We start from the raw sequence: 13,147 nt of genomic DNA on the forward strand, positions 1-13,147 counted from the left end.
TATTAAAGTGTAACTTACTGTCGAAGTTCAGGCTTATAGTGGCATTGCTCTCACCGAGCTCATTTTTTGCATTTACTTTGTATTTTCCAGCGTCTTCAACTGTAACATTTTTAATTTCTAAGGAAGCAAAGTATGAATTTACATCTTTTAGAATTGTCATCTGAAATAAGTAAACAAAGATAAAATAATGAATGATACGATACAGTCGATACATTGACAAATAATTAAGATATTATTATTACACGATTATCTCACATTAGCTGACTTCGATTCGCAATTTTTCTGTTCGCTTCTGCTCTCTTGTCCAAAAAAGTTACATGTAAAAGCAACAAAATAGTTATTGCGTTTAATTAGTACAAGAGAGTATGCGGATAGTTTATTAAAGTGGTTTAGTTCCTATCTTCAATGCTAACAAAGTTTTGTTTTGCATATTTTTACGATTTTAAATTGTTGAAATGAGAAATAAAAATAAATTTTTTTCGTATTTTTAAAATATTAGACTTAGAAGCAATTATAATAATTTAAAGAAAACCAAAATGGTTACCGCAACATTTTTTAACGCGAAAAAAAGATTTCTTGCAAGCTTTGGTAATGGACAGGGCTGCATCTCAAGTGCTTGAAAGAATGGATGGATAATATTGCACACGTACACATATTCGTTTAGCTGTATACTATACTCGTATACTTACTTTATGCCTTGACGATTCCTTAACAAGATTTCCATTATGAAACCAGCTAATGGTTGGTATCGGATCTGCATTGACGCGACATTCGAAGAGCAGACGTTTTCCATCATCCTCCTGTCGGATAGCGGGTTTTTTCGCGAAAGTCGGCGCGAATCCGTCGATTTGTCTATTATAATGAAAAAGGTTAATAACAAACAAAGTAATGGAAATTCCACTAAAATAATGCAAATTAACGGTTTAACATGAAAAGCAGCGAAACTTACCGATCAGAATCACTGATATCAAACTGGCCATCTGAAGGTTTTGTGCAAAAATTAAACAAAAGAAAAGCAAAGAGCGATGGTAGCATAATATGTAAAAATGTTAGATTGTAGAAAAAAATATAATGTTAATAACTTCAGGATCATATATGACTATGTCAATGGCGATATAAATATATTAAGAACAAGAGTTTCTTAATCTGTATCAAAGTGAGCCATAATCGGTTTCATACAACTTTCTTATGCATGTAACTCTGAGAATAACTATTAGTGCGTACATGTTTAGTTTGTTAGACGCGGTAAGCTATAGTTATGAGCAAACAATTCAAAGCGTACTAATTAATTTTTTATTGGATGTATTTTATTGAAACCATATTATAACTAGAAAGAATAAAAACAATTCATTATCAAGTAGGATACCGCTCAAGTAGCATACTCGTAGAATACTTCGCTGTACATGCGGTTTAATATATTAGTTAGCATTTTTTATGAGGTGAGTTGTTGCTTACTTTTCTTTTGGTTCGTCAGCGGCTGTTCATGGACAAAAAATAATGCAAAACCAGTTAATTCATTTGTGAAAACTTGTTATAAATTTTCTTGATTTTAATAAAATTACCACAAATATAAGAGTTGCATAATATAAGTGAGCTATAATCGGGGTAGCAAATAATGCATTAAAAAACCATATTGAAATAACATTTGAATCATTTTTTTTAACTTAAAAAGAAAAATTAACCGCAAATACGTGGATAAAAATTACCAGATGCCGGATCAAAAAATATAAAAAATTTCCACGCATATACATAATTAAGAAATAATTAAAATTTTTTCGTGATTGCGTTCTTCATGTTCTATCATTTTGAACTAGACCTCACGCAGAGGCATCTTTTTCAATACTCTAGAGTACTGGTAAGCAAACTTGGAATGTGATTTATCTTTCATTAATGTTCAATAATTATTTTGGAAAAAAAATTTAATTTAATTAAAAACTAAAATATATAATTTTTAATCTACAATTTATGAAATAAAAATATTATTTAATCAAATTTTCAAATTTAAGTCCCAACTTTTGAATATCCAATTTTTAATTTCAAATTTTTGAATTAAAAGTATTTACAAATAATAAGATTACGGTTCCCCTCAAATGTTCATATTTTGTATCAGTTTCTAAAAAAATCGAATGTTATTTTCGAAAAAAGTATTTTGATAGTAAAGATTGAAGGCAACTATTGTGATTTCTCATTGGTAATATTAGAAAGGTTCTTATACTCTGCGAAAAAGGAGGCTGAATTACAATCAGTATATGTAATCCATATTTGTATGCAAAATTACTCTACCCTGGCAGTAGCTGCGTGTATATGTATCTTTTTTAAGTAGTATATTTTTATCAATATATTCCTATTCAAATGATTCTTACATTAATATAATATGTATAATAATATAACACATGATTTGAATAATAATTTTTTGATACATGAATTGTTTTGATTTTTATATGGCATGATAAAAAATAACATTAGTCCGTTCCCTGGTTCTAATCTACTTTGTTCTTGAGTTATTAATTGTGTAACTAACACGACTTAATTTTATATAAATAGTATATACATGTATATGATTGCAAAATCGAAGATGATTTTGCAAAAGAGTCCTCCGTAAGGACCTTCTACAAGAATAAACGAGTATATATTTTATATATAAGATAGAGAATATAGTTTATAGAACTGCTCAAAATATGCTGTAGATATAGATAACATAGTAAGGCATACTTACGTCGGAAATTTAAGTTTATTGATGCTGAAACCTCTCCTGATTTATTTTTTGCTTTAACTTTGTATAGCCCAGCGTCTGATTCGATGACATCATCAAGTTCTAATATAACTGTGAATTTGTTATCAGCAATTGGTTGTGTTTTGAATTTAGTTCTTTCATTTTCTGTTAATAAATTGTCACTGCGATACCATTCAATGTCAGGCTTAGGGGACGAAAACAGCTGACATTCAAAAATTAACCGATTGCCATCATCCTCTTGGCGAAGTTGTGGCTTCTTTACGAAGCTGGGAGCAAATTCTTCAGCAACTCCCATGCTGAGCGTTTAAAATAACAGAAGCACCTTGCAATTTAATTATTAATTATTATCCATGTGCCCTTTAAAATGGTAATCACAGATTTGGATTTTCGTTAGTAGATGTTTAGGCGTTGCTATTGGTTTTCGAACTCTACTTGAAGCAGGTAAAAAACGTAAGTCGGTTGTATAAATTTGGTTGGACCTTAACTAAAGATAAATTATACGCTCTCTCACTCTCTAGTAACGACGCTCTTGCAACCTGGAAATATTTAAAATAAATAAAAATCAGTGAGTTGTGTTTGAAATCAAAATAGAACTGCATTAAACAACAAGTAAGGAAAGACTAAATTCGGGTGTAACCGAATATTTTATACTCTCGCAATTTTAAAATTGATCACAATCAAATTTGTATCTTATTAACTTATATTATACGTTACATACTAAAATAGTTTTAAAATTAGAATTTACCTCCCACTAGCGAAATATATGTTAAAATAATCCTCAAATAAGACATATCTGAAATAAACTCAATCGCAGAGGCTAAATTTAGACGAAGGCCAAGACATAACATAATTTTTAAGCAAACTTATGCACTTAACTTAATTAAAAAAACACACGTTTTGACCTACATAAACGGTTCAAAGTCAGGTGGAAAGTCCGAAATCACAATTTTGTTAAGATAATTCATGCACTGACTGACATATTGTATATAAATTATGCTAAATGACAAAATTCATTATAGTTAGTAACCGAGAGTTGCGTAATTCGAGGACTGATTTCAGACATTTCCGGAATTAAACTGTAATATTTCATTAAGATAACTCATTTATTGACCAATGTGTGTGGTGTAAAGTCAACTGAAAATATTTATAAGTTATATTTATGCTATATATGTTATGTTAGCTATGGAAAACAATATCCTGATTTTAAATACTTTCAGCACCAAGACACAAGACGGTATCTAAGTTTAATTATTATATCGTTGAGAGTGGCAACAATTTCCGGTAAAAAGTCAGCCATAGACTCTGAGGTCCACATATTTGATATCTGGGAACTTAAACTGTTACAAAGTTTTATCCCTATATATTCATTGTATCTTGCTTCGTATAATGGGATTTAAAATTGAAAGTGAAAGAAGCTAATGAAATTTTAAATTGTGTTAAATGGAAAGTAGGCTTGGTGTTTGTCCGATTTCGTTCATTTTCACACCGTAATATATATACATTAAGGGACATATAAATTTTTTTTTAAGTTTCGATTGAGCCACGCCCATTGTTTAATTTTGTCACAAGCTCCTATGAAGTAATTCCATGCCATTTCGGATGTGAAATTTATTACTTTTGACGCATTTTCCTAACGAGTTAGCGCACGATTAGTAGTTTTTAACTTAACCGTTATATGGAGGGAGTTCGAGTGTTTTTAAGCAAATTTCACAATGATCGCCCGTGATTATTTAATCATAAACATATTGCACCGGTTGTTCTGAATATATTTTTCGAAGGGGGACAATCAACTTCAGAAGCGTCCTCTGGTCATGCGTTTGCTTGTATCAGCTTTTTATTCTATTAGCAATCTTATGAACAATCGCAAACTTAGGTTAGGTTAGGTCGTACAGTGATACAAAAATCGATGTATTTCACTACACACATGTATTGTTTTTTACCCCACTTAGTAGACTAAGTAGAGAGGGGATTGTAGAGTAAAGATATTAACAGAATGTGACTACATCGACAAATTCAATGAGTCCATAATTGTTTGGATCTAAATAACCATGTAGTCGTTCCAAAACGTAGAAATGTTATGACGGGATATAACGCAAAAGAGAAAGACGAGTGATATATCTAGCTCTTTTTTAACCTGAATTATGAATAAACAACATATTTTTTTCACATATATGTATGTATTGAATATAATTTACATATCTGCTCCAATAATGTAAATTTGAAGTAGTGTTAGTTGGTAATAGTAATTAAGTTTAATTAAAGTCGATTTTCGTTGAAACATTATATACTTTTAAGAGCAATATTTGTTTATAATCTGTATTAAGCTCATACATACAGGAAATTCATACTGCAACAGTACTTTAATTTTAGTTATAATAATAATAATAAAAACAATTTTGAATTTTTCGCTGATCGATAGTTCCACATTTTAGGCGTCGTTAGTTTGAAGATGTTGGTAATTTAGTTAACATATTCGTATATATATTTATATATATAATATTATGTATTAGCTTGGAGTTTACAAACAAATGTTTTAGCCAGGTATTTATTTTACATAATTTATATACATATATATGTACCACTTTACAAGCACATAAATAACTATTTTAGATTATTTTAAGAATGTGTTTTTTTATTATGCGACTTTTCAAGATTTTACTGATGGTCAACGTTTACACACTCCTTAGCACTGAATGTAGCTGCATTGATGACGATAGAAAATTATTTCTGAGCGATTTTTTGGATGATATGTATATTTGCAATATCACAAGTATCTTACCAAATCGCGAACCTTAGCGAGAATACTTTCGATCATTATATTAAATTTCGTAATAATATTTGCTTACTGCCAATATACATATTATCGACATTTTTTTTTAATTTCAACTATTTCACTCGTTCAATTGTACGAATTCCTGTTATTTATATGCACTCGTGAATGTACACGACTACAAGCGCAGGAAAAAATACAAAGCCACGAAGCGAATAATTCATGCGCACATCAATCTAAAAGATCGAAGGAAATATAAAAGTTGTAATTGTTAAACGTACTTTTTTGTTACGTTTTGCCCAAATATTTTCTCTTATATATCTTTTTTCTAACTAATTTCGTAAGACTATTTTTAATTCTATATTGTGTTTGACTCAGTCGAACTATAAATACATTGTCTTACTCATAAAATATTCATGAAAATATCTACACTAGCAAAATACGTTTAAGTGTATCCCAAAGAAAAATATGTTAATGTTGTTGTTGACTTATTTCATAAATTTCACTTTTCACTGAACTTACTGTCTTTTATATATTTATTTTTTAACACATGCACACTAGTTTGCATACAAATGTATATTTGTATATAATTCTCTTATGTGTACATTATATGCTGAATGTATTTTGGTACGGACTCAAATTTCAAAGGCATAAAATAGAATACAAAATTTTAATTTTGTGCATATGTAAACCTAAATATGCAATTTTTCTGTGCGTTTTTTGCATAGCATATATTACAGTTAGATGTTTTCGTAATAATCCATTTGAAACACCTATTTGTGAATATACATATGAATTCACACTTATATGCTTATTTATATGTGTAAAAGTAATTTAGATTTGTAAAATACTTTCTAGCTTGAATTTTTTCGTACGTCACAACTTATGAACTCTTAATTTCAATATTCACAATCAACTGCAATTATTTTCTTGTCAGAGTAGTTATATTGGGTATCTATAAATATTTATCTATTCAGAACTTCACCAAGAAAACTAAATTTTTTAAGTTAATAGTTATGACGCATATAACTAAATTTTTATCCTTGTCGTCGAATAATTTGCAATAAAGCTTGCTTACTATAAAATTTGCATTCTTCACTTCAAATCACTTATTGATATTCGAGCAGCTTCACGATCTTCGACATACTCTGGACATGAGTATCTATCGGACTGAATTTAAAATAGAATATAAATTAAAATAGAACATCGGTGAATGATATCGGAGGTGAAAGAGAGAAATTCCAAATAAAAGCTGACAAAAAAACAACAAAATTAGAACATTTCTGAAAATAAAATTTTTTCGGCTGAATGTTTGTACTTTTTACTGAAGAAATTCGTAAACATTAATAAATAATACGATGGGACCGGCTATTAGCGGACGGAACCGTACAATGATTTTTGTTTACATTTGTTTTAAGCATTTCTTTATTTATTCAATCTGCATATTTAAAGTCTATCAAAAAGTAATGAAATCTTAAACCATTTTAAAACTTAACGAGCTCAAGGTTGTGCTTGAGCCTATTTGCAAATACGTTGCTCTTAAGAAGGCTGGTAGATATCTTTTTTTCTTTTGGGATACGATTTGAAATTGCACCAAGGATTGGATATTTCCATATATTGTTTTCTGCTGTCCTCTGCATCTTTCTTTACTATAAGAGTACCAAGATCCCTGTTAATGTTTTATTTTCGAATGTGCTATGGTGAATCCGTTATCGTTCTAAAGATTTTGGACTGGGACCTCTGTATGGCATTGTGACAATGTTAATTGCTCAGGTCGTAACCGTGATACTTTTCGGAAATTATTCTGGCTATATGATTGACTTTATACCGCATATACCGTTCCGTGCCTAAGGCATATTTATGAAGTGTATTTGTATGATTTTCTATAGGTGAATCTGAAGTACTGAAAATTTGTCGTTTAAATATTTCTGAATTAATAAGAGTATTGTTTGGTATACCCGAAAAACATTTAAGCACGCAGCATTTCCATAGGAGCTTAAACAATGTGTTCATTGTATTCCGAAAAATGTCCACAGTTACAATATTTCAGTACAATAAATTTATTTTAAGTATTAAAAAAACACAAAATTAAGAAAGTCTAGTTTTGAGTTGCAACTAATGCCTACGTGAATCAAATTTTTTCCAACACTTCAGTGGACTCAGAACTCTTATATCATACTGGTTATTAATATCATGTACTCCGCCATCTCTGGAGTGAGACCATACTTCATAAAAAGGAAAATTTCTCTATTAATAGAAGGGGCACAAAAAGATTTCTTACACCCTGATTAGAGTATTTTAAGCATCCAGAAGGAAACGTGGGAACCCTATAAAGTATATATGTATACAAATGACCAGCCTCGATCTGAGTTAATTTAGACATGCCCTCCTGTCTGTATATATACATACGTGCGAACTAGCTTCGGTTTTTTAGATATTGATCAAAAACTATGAACACTCCCAGTGTAACGGGCAAGGCAGCTTCTAGGCGCTCGAAAAATTAAGATTGGCTGGGTAGTTTACAGAATTCACAAAAAAGCAAACTTGAAGAAATGCTGCCGATGCTTTGAATTGGGCATATCGCAAAAACATGTATGAATCCAGACATAGAAGCAAATGCTGCATGAGATGCGGAGAAGCTTATCACTTTGCAAAGGTCTGTCGTAAGGAACCAGTCTGTGTCCTGTGTAAAAGCAAAGGAGGAACGAATCCGAACCATCAGATGAACAGCCGGAGATGTCCTTTTTTCATAGAAGCCTGTAAAAGAAAAAATAATGAAAATATTACAAATAAATTGAAGCCGCACAAGAACTCTTAACGCAAACAGTGTATGAAAAGAAAATAGATGTTGTACTAATATGTGAGCAGTACAAAAATCCTAGTTCAAATACGTGGACTTCTGATAACACCAAAAAAGCAGCAATCTGGGCCTGTGGTGATAAAACTATGCAAGATGAACCACTGGCGCAGAAATGTTTTTACACGAGTCTTCCGCAGACTTTGAAAAAGTTCTTGATGAGTTGGTAGGTGATGCCCTTACGTAGTAGCAAGGGATTTTTAAAGCATGATGTAAAAGCACAAATCAGCGAGGGCTTGCTTTACTCAGAGCCTTCGAGGTACTCGATATAGTGTTGCTAGACACAAATTGCAAAAACACTTTTGAAAAAACGGTCATGGTTCTATTATTGATATAACGTTTGCTAGCAATTTTCTGGCTCGAACAGCAGAGTGACAGGTGTGTGACACGTACACACACAGTGACCATTTCGGAATTATCATAGATGTAAGCCTCCCCGTAAGGCAAAGAAGATGAGCGCGTGTTAAAAAACCGCAAGCTAGAGGGTGGAAAGAAGACACAATGGATGAGAATTTATTCAAACTCGTGTTGAAGAATATTCACGAATCAGAGGATGCAAATCAGCATTCTAAGTTTTTAGTTCAACATATGTATCTGCAGGGCCCGTGACACCATCATGATTCGAGAAAACAACACCCGATACGAAAGCCAGCATACTGGTTTAATAAGATTCAACAATTGCGAAAAATTTGTAACAAAGCGAGGCGAGAGTACCAGGTACAGTAGGGAATGAGGGTCTACGTGAAAATTTCAAGACTAAGGGCAAGGAACTCATAAAAGCCATAAAAAATAGTAAAACTACGTGCTTCAAAGAGCTTTCTATTAAACTTGATTATCCTTGCGGCGGCTCGTATAAGCTGGTCATATACAAAGTTCGAGGTCCCAAAGAGCAAAAGCCAACCTGCCCAGTTATTCAAAAAAATGTTGTGGAAACACTTTTTCCAACGCAGGACATGCAGGAAGAAGACCGGATTTTCCCCGAAGAATCAGAGCTTATGACTGTGCTGATAGTTATCGACATGAAAGTTATAAATGCTGCCGCAAATTTCAGAAATGCTGGATGACATCCCAAATCGAGCCCTGCAGATTGCGCTGAGGCAAAACCTAAAATGCTTTACAAAACAATGTGCTTAACAGTTGGTATTTTCCCAAAAATATGGACACAACACCGTTTGGTCTTGTTACAGAAACCAAACAAAACAATTGGAGATCCCAGTGCGTATGTTAGAGACAATTGGGAAAATCCTGGAACAAATGATTTGTAAACGCCTTGAAGCACACCTAGAAGAAGTTGAAGATGAACTATTTTGCAACCAATTTCCGCAGAAAGCGCTCGACTGTCGACACAATCAAAGACCTGGTGGTACAAGGTGGATGCATGGCACCAAAAAATATTGCGCAATGTACATAACATCCCAATTTTATTTAAAATCGTATATCACATGAACTAACTGCTTTATTAGAAGTGGCTTAGATACGTAATATCTACCCTTTCCATGCTTGCATTATACAAACATTCAACATTCTTCACTTTCCAATAATAATTAAAGACTTAATGAAAACGGGTTTCTTTAAGGGGTTATATCAACTTGTAAGTTGGAAAAAATGTGTTTCTTTTGGTAATTTTTTCAGGAGAGGCTTTTTATTGATATCATCGGCCTCAACACCCGCGCCGTTAGTTCTGCTTTCTCCAGGCTGTACAAGGAAGCAAAAGAAATGGGTCTGGCAGTGAACGAGGGCAAGACGAAATATCTCCTGTCATCAAACAAACAGTCGTCGCGCTCGCGACTTGGCACTCACGTCACTGTTGACAGTCATAACTTTAAAGTTGTAGATAATTTCGTCTATCTTGGAACCAGCGTAAACACCACCAACAATGTCAGCCTAGAAATCCAACGCAGAATAACTCTTGCCAACAGGTGTTACTTCGGACTGAGTAGGCAATTGAGAAGCAAAGTCCTCTCTCGACAAATAAAAACCAAACTCTATAAGTCACTCATAATTCCCGTCCTGCTATATGGTGCAGAGTCTTGGACGATGTCAACAACGGATGAGTCGACGTTACGAGTTTTCGAGTTCTGCGAAAGATTTATGGTCCTTTTCGCGTTAGCCACGGCGAATACCGCATTCGATGGAACGATGAGCTGTACGAGATATACGACGACATCGACATAGTTCAGCGAATTAAAAGACAGCGGCTACGCTGGCTAGGTCATGTTGACCGGATGGACGAAAACACTCTAGCTCTGAAAGTATTCGACGCAGTACCCGCCGGGGGAAGCAGAGGAAGAGGAAGACCTCCACTCCGTTGGAAGGACCAAGTGGAGAAGGACCTGGCTTCGCTTGGAATATCCAATTGGCTCCACGTAGCGAAAAGAAGAAACGACTGGCGCTGTTGTTAACTCGGCTATAATCGCGTAAGCGGTGTCTACGCTAATTAAAAAGAAGAGGCTTTTTATTGAATATATACATACATAAAATATATGAACATTTAGCGAATTTAACATATTCTAAGATTTCATACTTGTATTTCATTAATAAAAATATTTGGTTCCGTCGTTCCTGTAGAAGATCTCATGAAAGTCCTCCACAAAAAGATGTTTGGCGGTGAGGATGATATCTATGATCCAAATTATCTGAAATAAAAAAACCAAAAGGATTACTGTAAGGATAGATAAGTATAGCTAATGATCGAAGAAATAGTCAAAATTTTGATTTAATTCAAAACGGCGGCTTTCCAACAAAAAATATCTTTTTTGCCCGAAAATTTACACTTTAAAGTGACCTAAAAAATTTAAACTTAATTCTTTCGATCATTACCTAACAATAGTATCTAAGAAGATCCTATGAAAATTTCAAGTCAATCGGCCAAGCCGTTTAAGTGAAATATTCCTTAGCGACTTTGAAATCATCGCCTTACGGTTCCGCCTACTTTCAAACGCTCGGAGATGTCTTTACAAATACGCTCATTACTCCGAAACTATTTACCGGATTACTATGAAATTTACAATATTCTCGAATATATAAACATTCAAAATATGGAAAAAATATTAGATTTTTTCAAAATTACAGGTAGATATAACCCCATAAAAAGGAAGAAAAACATAAAGGAATTATGGGGATGTGCCCCATTGAGTACAATGGTTGCATAGAAACAAAATTTCTCGAAAAAAGGTCTCTTAACACAAAATTTCTTTAGCACACCAGCGAACTTCTGCATGGCGTACATCACACCGAAATTTGTTATCGGTGTCCCATCTTGAACCACTAAAACTATTTCTGGTTTTCCTGTCATAAATAGTATCAGATAATGTAACGTCTAATCATCAATTAATCCATAAGGTCATTTTCACTGACAACATGTAAGCTCCACACGTTTGAAAATGACTACTATCTTATTTTACCTTGGCTAGCAATTCAGTACAGTGAACTTTTTTCTAATTTTATGACACCTGTGGTCGTGTGAACCTCCACTACCTTTTTCGCTTTTTTCTCACCCTTCAAAATATGCCTTCTTGGATATTTCTCTCGTAGTTTTCCGATTGCCCAATATTCCAGCTTCTTAAATCCAGTAAAGATCACAACTTGCAAAAAATTATTAAAAACCCTTGGCTGGATTTGTTCTAACTTTATTAAGCAAAGAGTTCACATCACGCGATTCCCAAGTTGTAGCAACCGTTGATTTTCCACGATAAAAGTGGAAAGAATAGCAATATTCAAAATGACTTGCTGCAACCACTTGTGTGGTGGTGTTCACATCATTTTACCATTGATTCAGCTTTGAATACTTTTTCATCAAGCACGCCCCATTTATTTATTATTTTTTCATTAGCAGATTTGACAGAGCTCTTACATTCTCACCAAATCCTCATCGAATCTTTTCACATCTTCCGTTAACATACCTGGATTTTGCAGTGCGTGATGGAGAAGTTATATTCGTCTTCACCGGAAGTATCTTGACGTAATCTATACCCATCAAACCTATTACGAATGTTGAATGATATTCTATTGATTTTTATGAATATTATGAATAAATAAAATATTTGAAACTCAATAAGCTTACTTCAACCATTTCTACGGAACGTTACTTCAAACAACTTGAAGTTTTGAAATAAATACCCTATTTTTATTTATTTTTTTAACAATACTTATCCTCTGTTTCAATGACCACGAAAAAATAACTTTTGGAACGTGGACATAAAGTAGGAAAAATTTAAACAACACTGTACTCAATTGACTACGGCGACCTGAATTTAGTTCAATAGCTCGGAAACGCTCTTATAATTATAAGAAATATGTATTTTGCTAAATTAGTAAGTTAATTACAATTCCAATATGAGCGCGATCTGTAAATCAGTTTGTTTATAGCAGCTGCTTAGTCGGTACACCGCAGAAGTGCTTTGCGTTTCTTATGATGGATAAAAAATATCAAACAAAGAATTTGTCTGCAATCAAATTTCGTGTGCGGAATTGTTGCGAATGTTGGAAAAGGTGAGTGCTACAAAGCATTCAAAGACGGTTCAGAGATCATTGAAGATATGCCTTATTCTGGACGACCTTCGACCTCTTCAACTGGTGAAAATATTAAAAATGATGAAAAATAAAAAAAACAAGTCAACAATCATCGGAATAAGGGAAAAAACGAGCCGAAAAAAACCACGCCAAATCCGCTAAAAAATGAAGGTGATGCCCATTGTATTTTTCGATATTCGTGGAACAGACGGTGAATAAGAGGTTTTTTTTGGCCGTATTGAGGCGTTTGGGTGAGGCCATTCGTCGAAAACGG

At 33.1% G+C, this 13,147-nt stretch overlaps 1 protein-coding gene across 1 annotated transcript in view; it reads right to left on the minus strand.

Moving 5' to 3' along the window:
* The window catches only part of LOC120780080 (muscle M-line assembly protein unc-89-like), a 46,706-nt gene extending 33,598 nt beyond the window's left edge, over window positions 1-13,108 (minus strand). Inside the window, exons 1-6 of the mRNA XM_040112350.1 lie at window positions 10,886-13,108; window positions 6,583-8,261; window positions 2,717-3,270; window positions 950-980; window positions 690-852; window positions 19-160 (exon numbers count right to left, since the gene is read on the minus strand). Coding sequence (XP_039968284.1) covers window positions 19-160; window positions 690-852; window positions 950-980; window positions 2,717-3,029 — 649 coding nt within the window. The 5' untranslated portion in view covers window positions 3,030-3,270; window positions 6,583-8,261; window positions 10,886-13,108. The remainder of the gene's footprint in view (window positions 1-18; window positions 161-689; window positions 853-949; window positions 981-2,716; window positions 3,271-6,582; window positions 8,262-10,885) is intronic.
* Between the last annotated feature and the right edge of the window lie 39 nt (window positions 13,109-13,147).

Source organism: Bactrocera tryoni, unplaced genomic scaffold (assembly GCF_016617805.1).
Source record: "Bactrocera tryoni isolate S06 unplaced genomic scaffold, CSIRO_BtryS06_freeze2 scaffold_138, whole genome shotgun sequence".
In the NCBI taxonomy this organism is placed as follows: domain Eukaryota; kingdom Metazoa; phylum Arthropoda; class Insecta; order Diptera; family Tephritidae; genus Bactrocera; species Bactrocera tryoni.